This window comes from Macrobrachium nipponense, chromosome 3 (assembly GCF_015104395.2).
Source record: "Macrobrachium nipponense isolate FS-2020 chromosome 3, ASM1510439v2, whole genome shotgun sequence".
Taxonomy (NCBI): domain Eukaryota; kingdom Metazoa; phylum Arthropoda; class Malacostraca; order Decapoda; family Palaemonidae; genus Macrobrachium; species Macrobrachium nipponense.
The window spans coordinates 124,054,719-124,080,224 of record NC_087202.1 but is presented as its reverse complement, the minus strand read 5'-3'; the positions used below and the strand labels follow the sequence as shown (position 1 = coordinate 124,080,224).

The window sequence follows — 25,506 nt, the reverse complement described above, 5'->3', positions numbered from 1 at the left end:
AACACATGGACTTCATTTTTGCCACCTAAGCACCTAGCCATGACAACTATATGCTTTTTTGACAGTGCCCCGAGTGACACCCAAAGGCGACAAAAGGCGACGGCAAAACCACCCGATCTCACCTGGACCTTCGACCACCACCTCCGCGTCTAGGAGGGGAATGGAAACGATCGCGTCGAGAACGGCCGGTCGACATCTCTACTTTGACTCTCACACCACACATTCGCCTGAAACAGAAAGCGCTTAGGCTCAATCACTTCACTGTGCGTACTTACTACGTACTATAAGCATTTCAGGAACTACAAGGAGAATTTCATTTAAATTAAAATTTACAAATAAACTTCTACAAATGAAAGAATTGACTTACGTTCCATCCAGGGCTCTAACGGCATCCTCGGCATCTCTTGGATCTTCAAATTCTACGAACGCAAATCCTGGAGGGTTTCGGGCAACCCAAACATTCACCAAAGGTCCATACTTTGAGAATGCAGATTCCAACTCATGTTTGGCATCGGTATTACCCAAATTACCGACATACACTTTGCAGTCAGTCCTCATGTTTCTGAAAGGGTTTTAATTGTTACTTACAAATATAGAGTAGAACACATTAAATATGGGTAGATAAATCATCCAATTTACCAAAAGGAGCACTGGATTTAACTAGACTGCATAAATTAAAATCGAAGAGGGGTTTCAATATTCATGAAAATTATATTTCATAACACAAACAAACATGGAAACTGGGTCAAAACTTTGATGTTCACTTAATGAGGAGGCTCTACTGAATTACATAAGAATACAGAGTACTGTATGATTTAAAACTGCCTGTTATACCTAAAAATTTTCAGATCTCATAATATTCAAAACTATTTTGGTATAATTATGATACATTTCCAGTTTAAAGTTGAAGGAAATACATGGAAGGTGAATAAACTTTAATGTCTTGCTTATGATCTTCAAACTTCTTTCTAAAATCACAAAATCATTAGGAATTTTCAAGTGCTATACCATCAAATCTGAACCAAAGCTCACTGACTGCAAGATTTTGTTTCTTAAAATGAGTAAACTAAATACAGTACGTACTCTTATTTGACTGAACTTCACAACAATATCTCATTGCCTTTCACTGTATCATCTGCTAATGCATTCATCAATAAACAAATAAACACTGTTGATGTCAATAAACACTAATCTGACCATACTGTGTAAGGCCATGGCAGTTTTACTCAATTCCAGACTAGATTGGTTCCCTCGCAACCCAGCATGTGTACAACAATTAAGTACTAACAGAACATTTTGGCTCTATACCAGCATCAATTTACTTACAAAACTTGTACTACTCCCATTTGAAATGAACATGTGTACTTTAGGGAAGAGTTCTATATTTCATATATGGAACATCCATAAAATACTGCATACTTTAGGCATATTACAGTCTGTATAAGAAATATCGATAAAATGCTACCCAGATGGATCAAGTTTTCTTGGATGTAAGATGGCAGGTGAGTACTGAAATATTCTTACAACTGAAATGTGTGTGTGTGTGTGTGTGTGTGTACAGGCAGTCCCCGGGTTAGGACGGGTTCGTCTTACGACGTTCCAAGGTTAAGGCTCTTTTCAATTATATTCATCAGATATTATTTCCAGGGTTACAACGCATGTTCTAGGGTTACCGCGCCTACAATGCTCATCTGGCAGAAGAAATATGACACCAAAAATGCAAAATAATCAATATTTGAAGGTTTTTTTTATGAAAAATGCAATAAGAATGCAGTTTACATAGTTTTTAATGCACCTAAAGCATTAAAAGTAAGGTTTCCTTAGGATTTTTGATGATGTTCTGGCTTTCGATGATTTTCGGCTTACAACATGTCTCAAGAACGGAACCCCCTTCGTAACCCGGGGACTGCATGTATGTATGTATGTATGTATATATGTGTGTATATATATATATATATATATATATATAGATATATATTAATATAATATATTATATGATATATAATCAAACATTTGGGATTTCATGGTATCAGTATATTAAATGCTTATTCCAATGCTCTTCCATGATTCATTAACTTTTCCTGCTATCAAAGCTTCAAGGCTTAGTTAAAACTGGTTAAAACTGAAGAGTTTAAACTATGGCACAAATTTTAACTTACAAAGCCTTTGAAGTACATGAACACAAATCACGATCTGAGTAAATTATATTCTGCTGTTGGTATTATTCCATCGTAATGTTGGTTAAAGCTAATACACCAACCCTTAACCAACATACATTATCTGACTACTTGATTCTAATGGTTAAGGAAATTTTTTCGTTTTTTTGTTTGACATACTTAACGTTAGGAGGCATCTGTGATCAGCAGGTCAGAGATTGGAGACAAGCCCAGTCAGCACTACGATGAACAACCAACTGTGAATTAATAATATAAATTACATGAAATTAGGTCATCAGTTTATCACCATGAAAAGACATAACCTGTATGTACTTTCGAAAACATTTTATTTTAAAGTACTGTAATGACAATTTACTGAACTGACAAAACATACTGTACTAGTACAGCAAAAAAAAAAGACAGTCCTCAACAATGAAAAACACTGACAAATTCCAACTGTACAATTTGTGCAGAATTTTCACTGCACTTTAAATGAAAAATTGAAATATTTTCCTCCAACAACAATCAAGTTTACATATATCAATCAAATCCTTCAGCAACATAGCTTTCTCATGCAATATGCTAAAATTATAATTCAACAAGTACTTATTCAAACCCACTCCTCATTGAATAACTTTTCACTACAATCACGTTCAAAAGTTCATGTGCACTATTATGTTCCAAAAAGGATGATTCCATCACAGAAGAAGAAATATTTGAACCAAACACTCCAAAGATTGGCTAGCCCCCTCCCCCCAAATTCCTTCCTCTATAGCAAGCTCTCACACACACAAATATAGGCACTCCCCAGTTATCAGTGGGGATTCCATTCCTGACAACGTGACAAACAAAAATCACCAACCACCTGAAACCAGCGACGGTAGCGCCAATCCCCGGTTATCAATCAGCGCCACCGTTAGGCGAGGATTGGCAACAATAAGCAGGGACCAGCGCATATCGGCGCCAAAAATCATGTTATCTTATCGCTAGACAAACGCCATAAACCCAAATCGCTGACAACCAGGGAATGCCTGTAGGTATCCTAAAACAAATGGACTGGAGGCAAGCTATGGCCAAAAAACCAAGTGAAAAGCTTTGATAAGTAAATCAAATAACAGGGTAGGGTGTTAGTGGAGCATCCATAATGAAACCATTCTCTTAGGAATCTTTTGCTTTATGCACCTAGATGTAGCACTCACAGATATGAGTTCCATGTTTAAAGGTTTAGCAATAATTTTACTAACAGGAGCAGAATGCTAATGTAACGGAAAACTAACATAGTTGTTATGTACTTTTACTGAGAAAATAACTTTTACTGAGAAAATAAATTTCCATAATAAAATTTATTATACTTGGAAAACTTACATCCTGTTAAACGTAGTTGTATATCTGTGCCAACAGGATCATGGAATTATTTTTTTTTTTAATTCTGGCTCAATTAGATGACCATCTAGTTCACCTATTCTCTGCCTGGTGTATTTTGAATATTTTTAGCACTTTTCACATTCTCCTTGATAGCCAAAGGGGGAGGTTAGGTAGGGCCTAAATTAAAAGCAGGTTAAGTATCCAAATAACATGAGGGTTGTCCATAAAATAAGATTCCTAAAGATTTTTCAGAATGAAAAACATGTTTATTGGCATTGAATAATACATTTTTGGAAAGCTTAGACTTCTGTATGTCCGTAATTGAATTCTCTGCACCATTTGCAAATGTGCTGTACGCTCATACACTTTTCTCTGTACACTTCACACAGTTGGGAATGAATGTCCACCAGCGTAGTGTTTCTTGCACACAAAAAATGAATCACAGAGCGTAATTTGCACCTGGCGGGAGTAGCTAGTGGGAGCTCCATCTCTCAAGTCTGGCAAGCCAATACTGAACGTCGCAGACAGCTCGCGCATGCGCGAGAGAGAGGGAGCGAGCTAGCTAAAGTGTCGCCGGACCCACGTTACAGCGTTTCTCGCAACTGCAGCTCCTCGGGAACCTTATTTTACGGATAACTCAAGTAAATCTCATTATAATTAATATTATTCAAGATGAATCGTACCTACTGTTAAAAGAAAGCAGATTCCCACATTGAGAAGGGAATGGTAAGTAGTGCAGCCACACAAAATTTGTTTAGCTAATCAAGCTAAAGGTTTCTTGAATGAAACCCAAAACATTCTTACCAGATTTGGAATCCTTCCTAAATACTACAATTAGTAGCACCAAAAGGTAGATATTCTTTTCAAGAAGCAAAGCTTATTTTGTGTGCAACAAACAGCAGCCTTGCAGAGAAAATGCTTCAATTTAGCCAGAATTAAATAGTAGTGGTTTGCTGGGACCCCTTGGCCAAAATCCAAAATCCCCAAAAAGAAGTAAACCAAAAATGAATACTTCAATTATATAAAGGTATGCTCCTATACAAGTACCTTCATGCTCCTCATAAAATAAAAAACCTAGGATTTAAATGAGAACCACAAAGACTGCTACAGTACCAAACTATGGGCTTTACCATTTTCAGATGAAACTTCTACTGACTTGAATTCAGGCAGTGAGCAGCAAAAACTGAATTGCATTAATCACATCCTCAAGCAACAATTTTGTCACAAAACTAAATGAAGTAGCATCCACTCCTACATTATGAATGTTTACCTTCAATATAGTAACAGGTCAACTAGTTTCTCATTGTGTTAGCCTGACCAAATATGTTATGGAAAACATAACATTGTAGCTTTACTAACGCCACAAAACAAAATAACAACTTTTAGCCCTTGTAACTTTCATCTTGATTCCCCATCTTGTGTTAAATTCAGAATACTTACAGCTCAAGGAAAAATTTGGCCTAACATCATTCTTTTCTCAGAATTAGACGAAATAAAAAAAATTCAAGTAGCATGTCCTTTATAACAGCCTTCCTTATGACTGAATGCTTGTTATAACCCTCTCTTTCAACTGGCATAAGCATTAACAAAAAGGGGCAAGAGCTAAACCATTCAAAACACATCTGGTGGAGAACACGTGAATCAAGTACATTTAACCAAACTTGGTTTCTAATCATAGTCAATCCAAACTGTCATGGCAGATGACAGGAGGTGTCATCAAAATGCTTCATTTTTGAATCTAAAAAGTTAAGGACTGTTAAAGACTTTCTTTCCTTCATAGACAAAGGGACAAATCTCATCGGTTTATTAGTAAAGCCAGATTACGTTCTGTACTGGATGGTGCGAGACTAATCCTTCAACACACTTTTGTTACTTACTTTTTTCTTTTTCCTTATTATAAGTAGTTTTCATCTGAAATGTTGGTACAGTAATATCCCGAACTTAAGCGATTTGATTTGCGCAAATTCACAGTAGCGCAAACTTTTCATTGGAAACTAATTAATTATCATACGCGAGTTTTTCCCAATAGCACGGACATTTGCAAATCCTCGTTAGTGAACATACTTTTACAAGATGTGATATCCATTCACAAAGTTACTGCACTTTTCAAAGATATCCCTCAAGAAACTTTAATTTCTACAACAAAGTATGTTTTTATGATTTCAGTATGGAAATTTTGCATTTGCTATTTCACCCTCTGCAAACATTATGTATGTATGCACACACGTTTTCTTTACTCTTTATTTTATGACTGACTTATGATGTTTCTAGTGACGCAAAGAAAAAGTCTTTTACTCTGAGGGAAAAAGACAATTGCATACCATGAATTAGGGGAAACGTTAGCATATGTACAAAAATGTACAAAAATGTGTATGTATTAGTTACTGTAACTATTTTTATGCCAACCATTTATTTCTTTTTTAAGGATACTGTATCAAACTAACTTTTAAATCATATTACATAACTTTAATTTCATTTAATATGAAGTTTTTATGATAAAACAAAGTTTAATGTATACTTACCTGGCAGGTATATATATAGCTATATTCTATTCTCTGTTCCACCTGGCAGAAATTTTCAAAACTCGCGGCAATCGCTAGTAACCTATTAGTAGTTCAGGCAACCACCACCCCGTTACCGTGGCGCTAGCGCTAGGAACCGTTCCCAATTGGGCAGATTTTCTCTGAACCCTGTCCCTGAGGGGAGGCGGGGGGGTGGGAATCAAATTATATATACCTGTCAGGTAAAGTACATACTTTGTTTTATCATAAAAACTTCATTTTAATGTATGACACTTACCTGGCAGGTATATATATAGCTGATTGACACATTTGGAGGTGGGTCAAGGACAGCAACATTCTTAAGAGTATAAAAATTTATTATATTATTAAAACTCCAGGTTCCTTACCTGCTGAGGTAGCTGACTTCATAGGTCCTGCCTCTAAGCCTGCTTAAACCTTAGTAGCTCTCAACAAGGAAGTGTCCTGTATGTTGAAGAAGCTAAGACTGGCAACTGACAACTGGACGTGACCAATGTGTTGACAGATCCTTACAGCCCTCTTATGCCACGGCATTCAAAGCTAGTAACAGATCATTTACCTGAACTACACACACACCATCACCAGATAATACTAACACGACTGAGAGAAGTACCGCACCCTTTCTCAGACGACCAATAAACACAAACACCATCACCTAATAAAATCAACTAGCTTAAAAGAAGGTTATGGGGTAGTAACTCCTTTGCCCAATACTGTGCCCGAGGACACGTATGGACCTAGCGTCTGACAATTATCGAAGGTTGTCTGAACGTCCCTAAGATAATGAGACGCAAATATTGAATTAGTTCTCCAATATGTGGATTCAATAATTTCCTTGAGGGCTAAATTCTTTTTAAAAGCTAATGAAGTCGCCACTGCCCTGACTTCATGAGCCTTCACTTTCAAAATACCAAAGCTCTGCTCTTCACACAACATATGAGCCTCTTTAATTAACTCTCTCATGAAGAAGGCTAGAGCGTTCTTCGTCATGGGTCTAGTGGGGTCTTTAACGAACACCACAGAGCATCAGACTTCCCTCTGATAACTCTTGTTCTTTCTATATAACATCGCAACACTCTCACTGGGCAGAGAACTCTTTCTTGCTCGTTACCGACCAATTCAGTTAGACCCAAAACTTCAAAGGATCTTGGCCAAGGATTAGCTGGATCCTCATTCTTGGCCAAGAAACCTTCTTGGAATGAACACACTGCATTGCCGTGTCTCCATCCCACCTTCTTCGATATGGCCTGAAGCTCACTAACTCTTTTAGCAGTTGCCAATGCTACCAAAAGATAGTCTTCTTAGCAAGATCTCTCATAGAGGATTCCTCTAACGGTTCGAATTTGCTAGAAGTTAAATACTTCAAGACCACATCCAGGTTCCAAGCAGGTGGCCTGCCTTCTGATTGTTTCTTCGTCCCAAACGACCTAATCAGATCTCTCAGATCTAAGTTATTCGAGATGTCTAGATCCCTGTGTCTAAACACTGAGGTTAGCATACTCTTATAACCTTTGATTGTCGAAACTGACAAGTGTAAATCCTTCCTCAAGTAAAGAAGGAAATCTGCGATTTGGGTCACAGAGGTACTGGATGAAGACACTTTCTTGTTCTTACACCACTTCCGGAAATTGTCCCACTTCGACTGATACACCGTGATTGTGGAGGTTCTTCTGGCTCTAGCCACTGCACTGGCCACCTCTCTCGAATATCCCCCTCGCTCTGACCAGACGTTCGATAGTCTGAAACGCAGTCAGACCCAGAGCGAGGGTATTCTTGTGAAACCTGTCGAAGTGGGGTTGTCTGAGTAAATCTACTCTTAGAGGAAGAGTCCTTGGCGTATCTACTGTCCATTCCAGTACCTTCTGTGAACCAACTTTGGGGCGGCCCAAAACGGGGCTATTAAGGTCATCCTCGTTCCTTTGCTCTCCCTGAACTTCTTCATCACTTTCCCCAGCACCTTGAACGGAGGAAAAGCGTACAGATCTAAGTTTGACCAATCCATCAGGAATGCATCTACCGCCACTGCTTCCTGGTCTGGAATCGGAGAGCAATATGTTGGTAACCTTTTTGTTCTGGCTGTCGCAAACAGATCCACTACCGGACGGCCCCACAACTTCCACAGGCTCTGGCAAACCTCCATGTGCAAACGTCCCATCCGTCGAGAGAAGTTGCTCTCTTCTGCTCAACAGGTCCGCAGTCACGTTCTTCTCTCCTTGTATAAACCTGGTGAGTATCACGACCTTTTCCTCTTCTGCCCAAAGCAGAATTTCTTTGCCAGATTGTAAAGGGGAAAAGAATGAGTTCCTCCTTGTTTCGAATATATGCCAGAGCCGTGGTGTTGTCCGAGTTGACCTGCACTGTCTTGTTTCGAATCAACTCTCTGAAGTGCTTCAAGGCCAAGAAAATTGCCAACAGTTCCTGTTTATGTGCCACTTTGTTTCGTCCTTGTTCCAAAGTCCCGACACCTCTTGAGGGCCTAATGTCGCTCCCCAACCCACGTCCGACGCGTCGGAAAACAAGACGAGGTCTGGGTTCTTCTGCTGAAGCGACATCCCTCTTGCTAACCTGCCTGGAGTTAGCCACCACTTTAATTCCTCCTTTACTTCGGCCGGAATTAGAAACTGGAAGGAATCCGGTTGCAATTTTCTTGGCCATGAATCCTTCAGGAAAAACTGAAGAGATCTCATGTGCAGTCTTTCCTAAAGAAAGAAATGAACCTCTCTAGCAAAGAGAGTGTGCCCAGTAGACTCATCCACTCTCTTGCAGAGCACCGGTCTTTCTTTAGAAAGTCCTGCACCTTCTGACTGCATTGGGCTTGCCTTTCGGGGGACGGAAAAGCCCGAAAAGTCACTGCCGATATCTGAATCCCCAAATACACTATCTGTTGTTGGGGCTCCAAATGGGATTTTCCCATATTCACTACCAGACCTAGGTCTTTTGCTAAGTCCAATGTTTGACTCACGTCCTCCAGACATTGACTTCTTGACTGGGATCTTATCAACCAGTCGTCCAGATACAAAGACACTCTGATCCCTCTTAAATGTAACCATCTCGCCACATTGGACATCATCCTCGTGAACACTTGAGGGGCTGTGCAAAGGCCGAAAGCATAGGGCCTTGAACTGAAAGACCCTGTCCTGAATCACAAACCTTAGATACTTCCTGCTTCCTGGATGAATCGGAATATGAAAGTATGCGTCTTGTAAGTCCAGAGTCGCCATTCCAGTCCCCTGGACGTACCGCTGGCCAGTACTGAATCGTTCGTCTCCATAGTGAACTTGGTCTTTTCTACGAAAGATTCAGTTGACTTACGTCCAGCACTGGCCTCCAACCTCCCGAAGGACTTTGCAACCAGGAACAGACGGTTGTAAAAATCCTGGAGATTCGTGATCCAGAACAGGTTCTATTGCTCCTTTCTCTAGCATGGAAGCTACTTGCTCCCACAGAGCCGCTTTCTTCTCTAAATCGTTGTAATTTGCCCCGAGGGCTTCTCGGAGATGTTGCGAGAGGAGGTCTTTTCAAGAAAGGAATCTTTGTATCCTTCCCGAGCTACGTTGACAGCCCAGGGATCTGCCTTCATTTCTTGCCAAACTTCCCAAAAACCTTGAAGTCTGGCTCCCACTGTCGTCTGGAGGACTGAGTTCTCATTCTTTAGAGGGGGTCTTGGCTCCTCTTTTCGCGGGTACTCCTCTTACCCCTAAAGGCGGGTGTCCCGTGCGAATGTTTCTTCCTCGAAAGGCTGTTGTGACGGTCTAGTATCCTTTGGCGTCTTCTTCACCAACTTGGTTGGTAAGAACTTCTTAACTGAAGACGAAAGAAGATCTTGCGTTTGGTTTTCTGGCGAAAGGGAATAGCGATATATCCCTAATCACCTTTGAAGGAAACAGCTGTTTCGAAAGGGGCGAGAACAGTAACTCCGATTTCTGAGAGTTAGAAACTCCTTTTGAGGCGAACGAACACAACAGCGATCTCTTCTTAAGCACTCCTGCTGTGAATAAACGAAGCCAGCTCATTCGTTCCGTCTCTAAGAGCCTTATCCATGCAGGACATAATGCTCTTAGCTGTTTCTAAGTCCTGCGAATCCTCTTCTCCTAGGGAATTCGCTAGCGCTCCCAAAGACCAATCCAAGAAATTGAAGACTTCGAAAGTCCTAAAAATCCCTTTAAATAGATGGTCAAATTCCGAAGACGTCCACCAGACCTTGGCCGATCCTGTAAACGCCTGTCTGCGTGAGCTGTCTACTATCCTGGAGAAGTCCCCCTGGGAGGAGGCAGGTACTCCCAGGCCTAGACTTTCTCCAGTAGCATACCATACTCCTGATTTAGAAAGCTAACTTAGCTGGAGGAAAAACAAAAGAGTATTTTTCCCGCTTCTTTCTTCTCCTTCATCCAGTCACTCACCCGTTGAAGGGCCTTCTTCGCCGAAATTGACATCGTCATTTTCAGGAAAGAGGACTTCTTTGGAGTCCTAGTCTTGGAAAACTGTGATAAGGGGGATAACGGAGCTGTCGGTTTAAATTCCCCCTCAAAAACAGCAATAAGACGTGAAGTCAGAACCTTATAATCTGAAGAAGGTTCCGTATTCTTTTCTTCAATTACTTCCAACTCTTCTTCTGCTGAAGAAATGTCTTCTAAGTCGTCGTCGTATTGACGCTTCGTTGACGGACTAGCGTCCTGCCGCCTGCGTCCTGCGGCTACCGAGGCATCGGCGTCCTGCCGCCTCTCGATGTCGTGCCGCCTGCGTCCTGCGGCTACCGAGGCGTCGGCGTCCTGCCGCCTCTCGATGTCCTGCCGCCTGCGTCCTGCGTCCATCGTAGAAACGCCTGCTTCCTGTCGCCTGCGTCCTGCGTCCACCATTGGTCCCGCGTCCTGACGTTTGCGTCCTGCTTCTTCTGGAAACTATTTTCCTCTAGCGCCAGTTCGCCCTGCGTCCTCGGCGAACGCGTCCTTGTCTTCCCTTTTAGAAGACTTAATGGGAAGGTAAATCGTCCTTACGCCTCGAAGATGGTTGTTCAGTAGCATCCCAAGACTTCACCAGTACTGCCAACTTGGACTGCATTTCCCGTAAGAAATGCTTCGTACTATCCTCCTGCATGGTAGACGACGAAGGATGAGGATTACGAGCTGGACTGCGACCTAACGGAGAGCGATCCTGTACTCTACCCGACGGAGAAATACGAGGGGAGGATACATAAGAAGATGGAGGCGATTCTCCCATGGATAATACCATGCCGAGACGGACGTATATCACCAGTGCGTCCTGCGTCATCTCTAGTACGAAAAATCCTTTTCCTCTTGATCGGGACTGCGTCCCCGTCTTCCGAGGATGACACACTCAGGACTACTCCAAGCCTCACTGCCTTGCGCCTGTCTCTCGAGAGCCGTTGACGTCCTGAACGTCCTCTTGAGTGGGCGAGACACCACTGCATACCGACGTTCTCGCTCAGAAGTCGAACCTTCCGAGGACGCACACTTCCCAGTTACGCCTTTTCTGCGGCGAACCGCAACAGCCTGGGAACTTGCAACAGGACTGTTCGAAGGGACGCCTGACCGTGACAAAACCTCTCTCGCCTCCCTTCGACTGTCGACATGCCTTCTCCCTTGGGTCTGGGAGCTTGACAGAGGTCTAGGTCTAGGAGCACGAGAGAGACGATCAGACGCCCCCTCCACTACACTTTCACTGACATCGAAAGCACTAACTTTATCTGTGAGTCGCTGTATCTGGTCGCCCATGGACGCAAGGGCAGCGAACACTTTTACAATATTTGTATCGTTCGTCTCCTCGATACAGCAGCGGGCGCAGGAGATACCTGGGAGAAGGAACTACCAATTCTACATTAGAAGGAGCTGGAGAGGAAATACAATCACTCCTTTTTACTCGAAGAATTTGACTTCTCACTACGAGAAACAGATCTCCTTACCACGATCTTTTCTCAAGTCTCTCAACATATTTCATAAAGACCTTTCCATTCCTTCTCTGATAAATTCTCACATTCAATGCATCTATTCTCCCAAGTACACACATTCTCCCTACACTTCTTACAAACGGTATGAGGGTCGACCGAAGCTTTCGGCAATCTTACCTTACACCCCTCTTTTACACACACTCTAAACATACTTCCAGAGTCAGACATCTTAAAGAACAATCCAAAGCGAATGCCAAGCTAACGTTTCCGAGTACAATACCAAAATCCAAGATCAGTCAGCAACGAGAATGAAAATTCTAGCAGGGAACCACCACAATGTTGCCGGTTTCGGCTGGCAGAGAAAATTGGCCCAATTGGGAACGGTTCCTAGCGCTAGCGCCACGGTAACGGGGTGGTGGTTGCCTGAACTACTAATAGGTTACTAGCGATTGCCGCGAGTTTTGAAAATTTCTGCCAGGTGGAACAGAGAATAGAATATAGCTATATATATACCTGCCAGGTAAGTGTCATACATTAAAAGTTACCTTAATAGTTAGGGAGCATGATTAGGGTCATACTTAGTGTTCAAACTCTAGAAGCAAGCATTTATTGGCATTTCTAGAGACAGTGGCCAACTTATGCAAAATTTCCCCTGGCGCGAGGGGGTCTGGAACCTAACCTCACGTAAGTTCGAGGTATTACTGTAGCTTCACGTGTCCAATCGTAAACTATCATAACGTCGGTCAAGGAAACGATTGTGAATGTATGCAAGTAACCAGGCTGAAAGCACAGAGAACACTTCTGAAAGTACTTTCTTTACAGGGCGAGTCAAGTGAATGACAACGTACATATCGACAAAGATGAAAGACCAAACGAATTTTATAGCTTTACAATGACGAGTTAAATCCTAATCATGCAAGCTGGAATTTCAATCCTTTAAAGACGTGACAACCCAGTATCCAATAAAATCTTTGCTAGAAAAACTTAGCCTATTAGGAGTTTGGAGGCAGTCTTACTCTGGGATAGGTAGTGCAATTAAAGATTATAAAAGGTTATCTCTAATCAAATCTCTATATACTATCTGTATGCTGTAAAGGGTCAACCATACCTTGCTTTTGTGTTTCTTTGACAGACTATCGTTTTAGATGTTAAAGTATAAAAAATATCTTTTCAAGATTCTAAGATCGCTAGTGTGGGGCCAGGTAAAGAATACAGCTCTGCAAGGTCTATTTAACCCTTTTAATCTCAGCCTCAAGGTTAATCCCTCGTTTATGACTTTACCTGGGATCTGTCATTTACTGTATTTCATTTTCTAAAGAAACAAAGTAATTTTTGGTTGCTCTTAAGGATTTGTCTTTCTTTGCATGTTTTTTGGAAATAATCATCACTGATCTTGTAATAATGCCATAATTTCAAGCCATTTTACTGTTGTCCAAATTGCATTTTAGCAGTTACTTACATATATGTGTGCACTGATCATTTCTTTTTGGTCTATATGCACACAAAAACAAACACAAATGCAAAAGTTGCTTGAGGTCAAATATAAAAGAAAACAAAATCCGGGATAAATACGGAGCAAACACTCCGTGTGCTTGATCTGTGTTTACCACTGATGTTTTAGGTTTAAGTAGGTCAGTTTCCTTATGTGTAAATTGACCAAAATGTTCTTAACTGCGAACAATGTAGTCCGGCAGAAACCTCTTGTCACCTGCCATAATTTTTGGGTTTGACTACATAGTAACATTTATTTTGCCCATAACCCACCATTTATGGTAGATGATGCATTCATATACTATCATAAAGTAATGGATTTGTACCAAAATAACCTATGATTTGAAAATTGCATTTATTTTGCCACACATACCATCACTTCCTGATAACCTATTCGCACACCAACAGCTACCTTAAGGTGATGGGTTGGACACTCACTCAAAATGTTCAGCAACACACTACCAGTAGTGTTGCTCACCAAACAATGGCTCAATTTTTGGTTACACACATTGAAATGCATTTTTCTCACTACACAAATTATCAACTGTACAGATAGCATTCAGCATACATAAAAAAAAAGCAAGCATATACTGAGAGAAATTTACAAAACACCTGGAAAAAATTTACTTGGGTAAGTATGAAGAAAAGCCAAGATCAAATAGTTTGATCCCCAAAACCTACCCAACTTCTTGTCAAAGTGACAGTACAGTGGTCCCTCATATTCGCAGGGGATGCATACCAGACAACCCCCTTCCCCTGCCCGAATAGTTGGAACCCCTATAAAAATGCTTAAAACCTCCTATTTTGTTAGTTGAAACTCAGAAACCCACTAAAAATTTTCATACCTAGTTTTTTTAAGTTTTATCTAAAAAAAGTGCATTTCATGATGAAATTGATAAAAATGAAGTTTTTATGATAAAACAAAGTTTAATGTATACTTACCTGGCAGGTATATATATAGCTATATTCTCTGTCGCACTGGCAGAAATTTTCAAAACTCGCGGCAAATGCTAGTTACCCAGTAGTTCAGGTGTTCCCGTGGCGCTGGCGCTCGGAACCATTCCCATTTTCGTTAGATTTTCTCTGAACCCTGTCTCCTGAGGGGAGGAGGTTGGGAATTTAATTATATATACAGTGGTACCTCGAGATACGAAATTAATCCGTTCCAAGACGGCCTTCGTATTATGAGTTTTTCGTATCTTGGAACACATTTTACATGTAAAATGGCTAATCCGTTCCAAGGCCCTCCAAAAACACCCCAGTTAAATTATTTTCCAGCCTAAAACACATGTTCTAGGGTTACGACGGAAGAAATATGTCTCCAAAAAGGCAAAATACTGTACATACTTGAGTAATATTCAACTGCATGTAATGTTCAACCCCATTTTTACTGCATATATTAGGACTTTAGCATATGTCCCCTAGCAATAAGCCTAGCCTATGTTAGCGGTTGCTACTGTAGCCTAGTCTATGATTCTGACATCTAAACCTAAGAGCTAAAAGCTTAGAATATGCCAATAAAATGTATAAATAATCAGTATGTACTCATTTCAAATAATTATTAATTAATCATTAACTATAATAACAAACTAAGAAAAAACAAACCTTCCATCGATTGTTTACATTCTTACGATTATCGAACGAGCGCCAAGCAATCATTTTTCCTAGCACACAGTAAGCCATAAATTGTCACTAGTATCTCTCTTCAACTAATGAAACCACCAAACAGTATAATAACCATTCATTTCTCTTCTTTATTCTATCTTTACCTAATGGAGATACCGAGTTACTGACAGCTGTAATGAAACATACGTAATATAACGTAATAATAAAAACGTAATAATCAGAAGAAGAATTCTAAAAAATACCTATTGTTGGCAGACTGATTTATTTATATTTTCTGATATCTCATTCACAATTTTTTTTATTAAATTTGTTGCATTTACTCATTTAAAATAATTATTAAGTACCATTAAACTATATAATAAAAAAACAAAAAAAAAAAAAAAAAAAAAAAAAAAAAAAAGCTTCCAACGTCTGTTTTTACATGCAGCATTTACTAGTATCGAACGATCGCAAGCAATCACTTTTACACAGTAAGCCATAAAATTTTTTCATTCTCTCTCTTCAACTACTGAACTACCAACAGTATGATAACCATTCATTTCTATTCTTTATTCTATCTTTACCTGTTTTTTTTTTTATTAAATGTATTGCATGAATAAGTTTTTTCAATTTACAGCAACTTTCACCAATAGAATACTTAAAGCACAAGGGGTAGATGCTGACCAATAGGAGAGCAGGACCTTATGGGTGTTATTAGCATCAGGAACCAATGGGAGAGCGGGAGGATGGTGGCGAGTTTACTGAGTTGGCGGCGCGGGAGTTTTAAAATAGTTCTTGGTGGTCCAGGCAAATCTCGGGACTTTACAGCAACAACCTTTCGTATCTTGAAAACTTTTCGTATGTAGAGCAGTAAAATTTTACGCATTGGCTTTCGTATCTCGAGTTTTTCGTAAGTAGAGCCTTTCGTATCTCGAGGTACTACTGTACCTGCCAGGTAAGTATACATTAAACTTTGTTTTATCATAAAAACTTCATTTTAATGTATGACACTTACCTGGCAGGTATATATATAGCTGATTGACACATTTGGGGGTGGGTCACAAAGACAGCAACATCGTCAGTTTAAAACTTAAAATAAATTTTAAAATACTATTAGGTTTCCTTACCTGCTAAGGTAGCTGACTTCATAAGTCCTGCCTCTGAGCCTGCTTAAACCTTAGTAGCTCTCAACTAGGACGTGACCTGTTTGTTGAAGAAGCTAATAAAGGGTCTGACAACTGGACGTGACCAATGTGTTGACAGGAAACCCACAGCCCTCTCATACCACGGGCATTCATGCTAGGAATTGTTAATTCACCTGAACTACACACACATCACCAATAACAAAAACCACTACATATATAGACTGAAGAGGGAATATCCCCTTTCAGACGACCATTAAACACCACCACCTGATTAAAATTCCCTAACATATTAGTAGGTTATGGGGTGGAAACTCCTTTGCCCAATACGGTACCAGAGGACACGTAAGGACCCAACGTCTGACAGTTGTCAAAAGTTGTCTTTATATCTCTAAGATAATGAGAGGCAAAGACTGAATTTGTCCTCCAAAAAGTTGTCTCAATAATCTCCTTGAGGGCTAAATTTTTCTTAAATGCCAAAGACGTAGCCACCGCCCTGACTTCGTGAGCCTTAACTTTAAGAACTCCGAAGTTTTGTTCTTGGCAAAGCATATGTGCTTCTTTAATTAGTTCTCTCATAAAGAAGGCTAAAGCATTTTTTGTCATGGGCCTACTTGGGTCTTTCACTGAACACCACAGAGAACCAGAGGTCCCTCTGATGCCTCTTGTTCTTTCTACATAAAAGCGTAAAGCTCTCACTGGGCAAAGAACTCTTTCCTGTTCGTGACCCACAAGATCAGACAGACCCAGAATACCAAAGGATCTTGGCCAAGGATTAGAAGGGTTCTCGTTCTTGGCCAAGAAGCCTTCCTGGAATGTAAACACTGCCTTGTTGTGCTTCCAGCCTACTTCCTTATTTATTGCCTGAAGTTCACTAATTCTTTTAGCCGTGGCCAAGGCGACTAAAAAGATAGTCTTCTTCGAGACATCTCTCAAAGAGGCCTTGTCTAAAGGTTCAAACTTACTCGAACCTAGATACTTCAGTATATCTAGATTCCAGGAAGGGGGTCTGCATTGAGGCTGCTTCCTGGTTTCAAAAGATCTTACAAGATCCCTAAGATCCAAACTATTGGAAATATCTAAACCTCTGTGTCTGAACACAGAGGCTAGCATACTCCTATAACCTTTTATCGTCGAGATCGAAAAACCTACCTCCTTCAAATAAAGGAGGAAGTCTGCGATCTGGGTCACAGAGGTACTGGATGACGACACCTTCCTCTTCTTACACCACTTACGGAAGGTCTCCCACTTTGACTGGTACACCGTGATCGTAGAGGTTCTTCTAGCTCTAGCCACTGCTCTGGCAACCTCTCTAGAGTATCCCCTTGCTCTGACAAGACTTTCTATAATCTGAACGCAGTCAGACCTAGAGCGAGGGTATTCTTGTGAAACCTGTTGAAGTGGGGTTGTTTGAGTAAATCTACTCTTAGGGGCAGTGTTCTTGGTGTATCCACTGTCCATTCCAGTACCTCTGTGAACCAACTTTGGGCCGGCCAATAAGGAGCTATGAGAGTTAGCCTTGTTCCGTGACTCTCCCTGAACTTCTTCATCACCTTTCCTAAAACCTTGAACGGAGGAAAGGCGTATGCGTCCAGACCTGTCCAATCCAACAGGAAGGCATCCACTGCCACTGCTTGAGGGTCTGCAGCTGGTGAACAGTAGGTCGGTAATCTTTTTGTTTTGGCTGTAGCAAAAAGATCCACCACTGGTCAGCCCCACAATTTCCACAGACTCTGGCATACTTCTAGATGCAAAGTCCACTCTGTCGGAAGAAGTTGCCCTTCCCTGCTCAACAGGTCCGCTCTGAAATTCTTCTCCCCCTGAATAAACCTGGTGAGCAGGGAAACTTTCTCCTCTTCTGCCCAAAGAAGAACTTCTTTCGCCAGACTGTAAAGGGGAAAGGAATGCGTCCCTCCTTGCTTGCAGATGTATGCCAGAGCCGTGGTGTTGTCCGAGTTGATCTGCACTGTCTTGTCGTGTACCAACTCCCTGAAAGACTTCAAAGCCAAGAAAATCGCCATCAGTTCCTTCCTGTTTATGTGCCAGGTCGCTTCCTCTTTGTTCCAAAGACCTGACACTTCTTGAGGGCCCAGCGTCGCTCCCCAACTTGCGTCCGAGGCGTCGGAGAACAATATTAGGTCTGGGTTCTTCTGCTGGAGCGACATACCCTCTGCCAACTTCCCTGGAGTTAGCCACCAACTCAATTCCTCCTTGATCCCGGCAGGAATTTGAAACTGGAAGGAATCCGGTTGCGATCTTCTTGGCCAGACTTCCTTCAGGAAAAACTGTAAAGGTCTCATGTGAAGCCTTCCTAGAGAAATGAACCGCTCTAGCGAAGTGTGCGTGCCCAGTAAACTCATCCACTCTCTTGCTGAGCATAGGTCTTTCTCTAGGAAGTCTTGCACCTTCCGAAGGCATAGGGCTTGCCTGTCGGGGGATGGAAAAACCCGAAAAGTCGCTGAGGAAATCAGAATCCCCAAATAGACTATCTCTTGATTGGGGTCAGCTGAGACTTCTCTAGGTTCACCATCAGACCCAATTCGTTCGCCAAATTTAACGTCTGTCTTAGGTCCTCCAGACATTGTCGTTTTGACTGGGATCTTATCAGCCAGTTGTCTAGGTAAAAAGAAACTCTGATCCCTAGCAAGTGCAACCACTTCGCCACGTTCGACATCATTCTTGTGAACACTTGGGGGGCTGTGCAAAGGCCGAAGCAAAGGGCCCTGAATTGAAAGACCCTGTTCTGGATGACGAACCTTAGGTACTTCCTGCATTTTGGATGAATTGGAATATGGAAGTATGCGTCTTGGAGATCCAGGGTCACCATCCAGTCCCCTGGACGCACCGCTGCCAGTACTGACTCGTTTGTCTCCATCGTAAACTTGGTCTTTTCCACGAACAAGTTTAGCTGGCTTACGTCCAGTACTGGTCTCCAACCTCCCGAGGATTTCGCAACCATGAAACAGGCCGATTGTAAAACCCCACCGGAGATTTCGTGGTCCAGAACAGGTTCTATTGCTCCTTTTTCTAGCATGGAAAGGACTTGGTCCCACAGAGCCTTTTCCTTTACTAAATCGTTGTAACACGCCCCTAGGGCTCTCGGAGATGTAGAAAGAGGAGGCTTCTTTAAGAAGGGGATTTTGTAACCTTCTCGAGCTACACTGATGGCCCAGGGATCTGCATTCTTGCTTTGCCAGACTTCCCAAAACTCCTGGAGTCTGGCCCCAACTGACGCCTGGAGGACTTGATTCTCATTGTTTACTAGTAGCTTTTTATCCCCTTTTTGCAGGTAATCTTTTTCCTCTAAAGGAGGGGCGAGCAAAAGTTCTACCTCAAAAGGGCTGTTGTGTAGGTCTCGACTCCTTCGGTGCCTTCTTAACCACTTTGGAAGGCAAGAACTTCCTCACTGACGAGGTCAGAAGATCCTGCGTTGCCTTCTGAGAGAGAGCAAGAGATATATCTAATAATCTCCAAAGGAAACAGTTGGTTTGACAGCGGCGAAAACATTAACTCTGACTTCTGAGAGTTCAAAACTCCCTTGGCTGCAAAAGAGCACAGTAGACCCCCCTTCTTAAGAACTCCTGCTGTAAATAGGGAGGCAAGCTCGTTAGCCCCATCTCTCAGAGCTTTATCCATGCAGGACATAATACTCTTCGGAACCTCCATATCTGACTAATTATCTCCTTCCAACGTACGCGCCAAGGCCCCCAACGACCAATCGAGGAAGTTGAAAACCTCAAAAGTCCGAAATATTCCCTTTAAAAGATTATCAAACTCCGACGAAGTCCACCAAATCTTGGCAGAGTGTAACGCCTGTCTGCGTGAACTATCCACAATACTGGAAAAGTCTCCCTGGGAGGAGGCAGGAACTCCCAGGCCAAGACTTTCCCCCGTGGCATACCACACTCCCGACTTCGAAGCTAACTTGGCTGGAGGGAAAGCGAAAGAAGACTTCCTTACTTCCTTCTCCTTCAACCACGCATTAACCCGTTGAAGCACTTTCTTAGCCGAAATAGAAAGAGTCATCTTCAGGAATGAGGACTTCTTGGGGGTTTTGGTCTTCGTAAACTGCGAAAGGGGTGACAAAGGAGCAGAAGGTTGAAACTCCCCTTCAAAAAGCGAAAGAAGACAGGAAGTCAGGATCTTATAATCCGACGAAGGATCCATACTCTAGTCTTCAGCAAACTCCTCCACGTCCTCTTCTGCTGAAGAAATGTCCTGGAAGTCGTCGTCCTGTAGTACACTATCGTGGTCTTGACGGATGGAGCACGGGTCAACGTCCTGCCGCCTGTGTCCTGCGTCCACCGAGACAAGCTTCTTCTTGCGTCCTGCATCCTGAACAGCAGCGCGATCGTCTGTCCTCGATGGACCACTGCGTCCTGTCTCCCCGGCGATCGAAGAACGAGGAGGAGGAGGCAAATTCTTGTCGTGCGTCCTCTTGGAGGACTTCACGGTGAGAAAATCATCCTTACGTCTCGAGGAAGGATGAATGGGAGTCTCCCAAGAATTGACGAGTACTGCTAACTTAGCCTGCATATCTCTTAAAAAGTCTCTAGAGTCCGCTTCCTGACGGATCGTATGCGACAGAGGAGAGAGTAGAGCAGAGCTGGGACGGCGAGGAGAGCGATCTTGAGCTCTACCAGAAGGAGAGGGAAGAGGAGAAGGAATCCACGAAGAAGGAGGAGATTCTCTCGCAGAATTAAAGGCTCCCAAAGAACATCCTGCGTCCTCTCTCGAACGAAAGATTTTCTTCCTTTTAACAGGTACTGCGTCCTCATCATCACTCGAAGACAATATCTCCGGACTACTCCATCCTTCTTGAACATGGGAAGGCCTATCCTGAGCCACGGATGTCCTGAAAGTCCTCTTGAGGGGACGCAAAACTTCTAAATACCGCCGTTCCCTGCCAGATGTCGAGCCATCAGAGGACGCACACTCCCCAGTAGCACCTTTTCTATGGCGTACTGCAGCAGCCTGAGACTCAACAGGACTGCCTGAAGGGACGACTGACCGTGAAAAAACCCCTCTCGCCTCCCTTCGACTGTCGACATGCCTTCTCCCTTGGGTCTGGGAGCTTGACAGAGGTCTAGGTCTAGGAGCACGAGAGAGACGATCAGACGCCCCCTCCACTACACTTTCACTAACATCAAAACCCCTCACTTTATCAGTTAACCGCTGTATCTGGTCGCCCATAGATGCAAGGGCAGCGAACACTCACATATTGTGAATCCTTCGCCTCCTCCGATACAGCAGCGGGCGCAGGAGAAACCTGGGGGGAAGGTTCTACATGTTCTACATTAGAAGGAGCTGGAGAAGAAACAGATTCACTCCTTTTGCTAGAAGCATTAGATCTTTCACTTTGAGAGAGAGATCTCCTCACACGATCTTTCTCCAATCTGTCTACATACTTCGTGAGGATCTTCCACTCCTTCTCTGTCAAATTCTCACATTCTATGCACCTATTATCCCAAGTGCACACAATCTTTCTACATTTCTTGCATACCGTGTGAGGGTCCACCGAAGCTTTCGGCAACCTCACCTTACAACCTTCTTTCACACAAACTCTAAACATACCACCTGAATCAGACATATCCTAAGAATATCCAAAGCGATTGCCAAGCCAACGTTCCAAATACAATACCAAATAATCTGTCCAAAATCAGCGAAAAGTCGGCAACGAGATCGAAAATCTAGCAGGGAACCACCAACAATGTTGATGTTTCGGCTGGCAGAGAAAATCTGACATAAATGGGAATGGTTCCGAGTGCCTGGTCACCTGAACTACTGGGTAACTAGCGTTTGCCGCGAGTTTTGAAAATTTCTGCCAGTGCGACAGAGAATATAGCTATATATATACCTGCCAGGTAAGTGTCATACATTAAAATGATATTGTTAAGATACAATAAAGTTTTGTACATACTTACCTGGCAGATATATACTTAGCTATAGACTCCGTCGTCCCCGACAGAAATTCGAATTTCGCGGCACACGCTGCAGGTAGGTCAGGTGATCTACCGCCCCTGCCGCTGGGTGGCAGGAAATAGGAACGATTACCGTTCTAGAACCAGATTTTCTCTTCCACCTGTCTCCTGAGGGGAGGTTTGGGTGGGCCATCAATCGTATATATCTGCCAGGTAAGTATGTACAAAACTTTATTGTATCTTAACAATATCATTTTTGTACATGGAACTTACCCAGCAGATATATACTTAGCTGATTGACACCCTTGGTGGTGGGAAAGAAACTATTTACTGAATAGACAGGTAAACAACATACGTTGTAGGTAATAAATAAATAAACCTTGGTTCCTACTTGATCAGGCGGAAGACTCCATGGCTAATGTCTAGGAATCTGCTTCGCCTCAAGAGCCTCAGCGAGGATGTGACCTATGGCTAAGAGTTCTTGTGGGTCTGTCGATGGGGTCTTATCCATTTACTCGACAGAGCCTCTTACATGACAATATGCCTATGCCTAGTGGCATAATTAAGGAGCACAACACCGATCCCGATCACCTGATCCTAACACGAGGGTTAGTGCTTAAGTTGAAAAGAGTTATCTACAAACTCCTTTCAAACAACCCAAGAAAAAACACACGACGTTAAATAAAATTTAACTCACTAGTTAAGGATCAGTATCTGCTCCCTATCCCAGCAATGTATCCGCAGACACGTATCAACCAAGAGAGAAGGATCCCTCGAAGGTTATCTTGACATCCTTCGGATAATGGGAAGTCAACACAGAGTTGCATCTCCCGTATGTGACAGCTAATATGTCCTTATGACATATTGTTAGGGAAAGAACAAAAAGAATTCGGAAAAGCTCGCACTTCATGCACTTTTAATTCTCAGCTGTTTGAAGGAATCATCAATGCACTTATCAAGTGCTTAGGAGATCACAATGTCTCAAAGAAGGCCAGGGCGTTCTTTGATATAGATCTCTTCTGGGTGAAGCCTGGAGCCTGGCTAGCGCTTCGTGCCTGGCAGGCGCCTAGAGCCTGTCTAGCGCCTCGCGCCTGGCTGGAGCCTTGCGCCTGAATGGCGCCTAGAGCCTGGCTGGAGCCTCGCGCCTAGATGGCGCCTTGCGCCTGGCTGGCGCCTCGCGCCTGGCTGGTGCCTGATTGGCTCCTCCTTCCTGGCTAGCGCCTCGCGCCTGGCTGGAGCATTGCGTCTGGCTGGTGCCTTGCGCCTGGAAGGCACCTGGAGCCTGGCAGAAGACTTCATGATTACTGTCTATGAGTCTGCATGCCTCAAGAGTTTCAGCGAGGTAGGGACCTATGACTGACAAACCCTTCTGGATCATGTCAATGGGGGCTAGCCCGCTTACACGACAGAGCCTTCTCGGATCGTGCCAATGGGGCTGACCCAACTTACATGGCAGAGCCTTACCTGTATCATATCAATGGGGACTAGCCCTCTTACATGACAGAGCTTTAGGTTTCTCTTTACTGGAAGGAGCCTTGCGTCTGGATGGATCCTCAATCCTGACTGGAGCCTAGCCTTGAAGGAGCCTGGCACCTGGCTGGCTTCTATGAGCCCTGGCTGGCTCCTAGAGCCTGGCTGGCTCCTAGAGCCTGGCTGGCTCCTAGAGCCTGGTTGGCTCCTAGAGCCTGGCTGGCTCCTAGAGCCTGGCTGGCTCCTAGAGCCTGGCTGGCGCCTCGCGCCTGGCTGGCGCCTCGCGCCTGGCTGGCGCCTCGCGCCTGGCTTGGCTCCTCCACACTTGCTGGAGCTTCGAGCTTGGAAGAGTCTCTAGGCTGTCTGGCAATGTCCACATCGGACACTCTTATATCTGTCCGATTTGTTCGCCTCTGGTGCATTTGCGCCAGGTTGGAGCCCGCTCCTTCTCAGTATCCGACCATGACAGAGTTCCTTGGAACTGTCCGCCTCTGGCGTTTTTCGCCTGTATTGGCATTTGGCGCTTGGCTGGCGCTACATTGTCCGAGAGTCCTGAACAACCACATAGTTTATCAGGAGACTGGAGAAGGGTGGAAGAAATTCTTCCCCTTTGAGCTTTTGGCCCCTGGCAAGGGGAGGTGATTTTAGTCAGCTACACCCAGTAGACGACAGGATCTAACAATACGAGAGAGAAGAGTCTTCCTCCGAGGAGGATCCTTCGTGAACACTTCTTTTGCTAAAGAGATCTCTTCTTACATGTTGATGAGGTTCCTCGTTGCAGATCTTCCCTATCCTTGCCCGAAGGAAGGGAAGGAGTCTGGAAGTCGAAGGAGACTCTGAGCTGAAATTGGGCGGAACCCTGATTTCTAGCTCTTATTGTATCCTTCTGAATACCTTCTGGGAAGCATTTTGAGCCCTCATCGCACCCCGAAGACTCTGTAGGCAAACGTTTAAACCATCTCTTCTTCTGTAGATGAAAATGTAAGTACCCTGCCTGGGCAACTAAACTTCTATCTGAAAGCGTTGCGTCAGGAATAGAGGGATTTATTTCTTTTGCCAGACATACTATGCTGGCAAGAACCCATTGCCGAGTCTCCATTGAATCTGATGCGAGATTCCAATGCACAAAAAATTCACTTGTCTTCTTGGTCGTTTAGGGCTAAGAGAAACAAAGAATTCCTTCATAAACTTCCTCAAAGAAGTTTGATGAGGAGCAGTTCCATTTTGTCGGAACACGGAATCTGTGGCCACAAAAAAAAAATCCCATTCGAAGTACATGATATCCTACTCTTGTCGTATTGCGGTATCGTATAAGATCCCGAAGATCTTAATCCTCTGTTATCTCTAATTCCTTTGTAGAGACAGAGTATGGCCTTTTACTGCGTTCTTTGATAGCAGATATATACATAGGTGATCTTCTCTGAAAGTGAAGAAAAAACCTCGCTATGTGGTTCACAGAGGTATCGGAAGAGGACAGTTTCCTCATTCCATCTAGCACGATCTGCAGCAATTCTATGTCTTAGCCATGACTATTGTCATTTACCTTGAAAAAACCTCTCATTCATGTCCACTTCTGGTCAGTCTGCACGCGGACAGACTCAGAGTGGAGAGGTTTTTATAGGTCTATTTATAATAGATTCTGATAGATATCCAGATACTCTTGGAAAAGCCTTACGAAACATGCTGTGAGAAGAACGTGACTTCTGTGAATCCAACCTCTCTAAGGCCAAAATGAGGCATACATCCTCTCTTCCTTTGACGCCCAGTTATCTTAATATCTGTTAAGAATTTATAACTAGGGAAAAAAAAGGCTAAAGTTTATTCCCCTTCTTTAAATTTAAAGATGTCTTATATTGCTACCTCTCTTGGTTCGAGGAAAAAGAAGCAGTCTAAAGGAGGCCTGTTCGTCTT

General features: G+C 42.9%; 1 protein-coding gene across 11 annotated transcripts in view; it reads right to left on the bottom strand.

Moving 5' to 3' along the window:
• The window catches only part of LOC135222034 (RNA-binding protein 1-like), a 171,165-nt gene that overhangs the window by 112,791 nt on the left and 32,868 nt on the right, over nucleotides 1–25,506 (bottom strand). For 7 of the 11 annotated variants that reach the window (XR_010316158.1, XM_064260165.1, XM_064260167.1 and 4 more), the window contains 3 exons: nucleotides 2,337–2,413; nucleotides 368–562; nucleotides 123–227 (listed from right to left, as the gene is read on the bottom strand). Coding sequence is in view for 10 of the 11 variants with exons in the window: in XM_064260165.1 (XP_064116235.1) it covers nucleotides 123–227; nucleotides 368–562; nucleotides 2,337–2,353 (317 nt within the window). In the remaining variant the exon portion in view is untranslated. Of the gene's footprint in view, nucleotides 1–122; nucleotides 228–367; nucleotides 563–2,336; nucleotides 2,414–14,399; nucleotides 14,555–25,506 lie in introns of all 11 variants that reach the window. The other 4 variants (XM_064260160.1, XM_064260161.1, XM_064260163.1 and 1 more) reach the window with 2 other exon arrangements.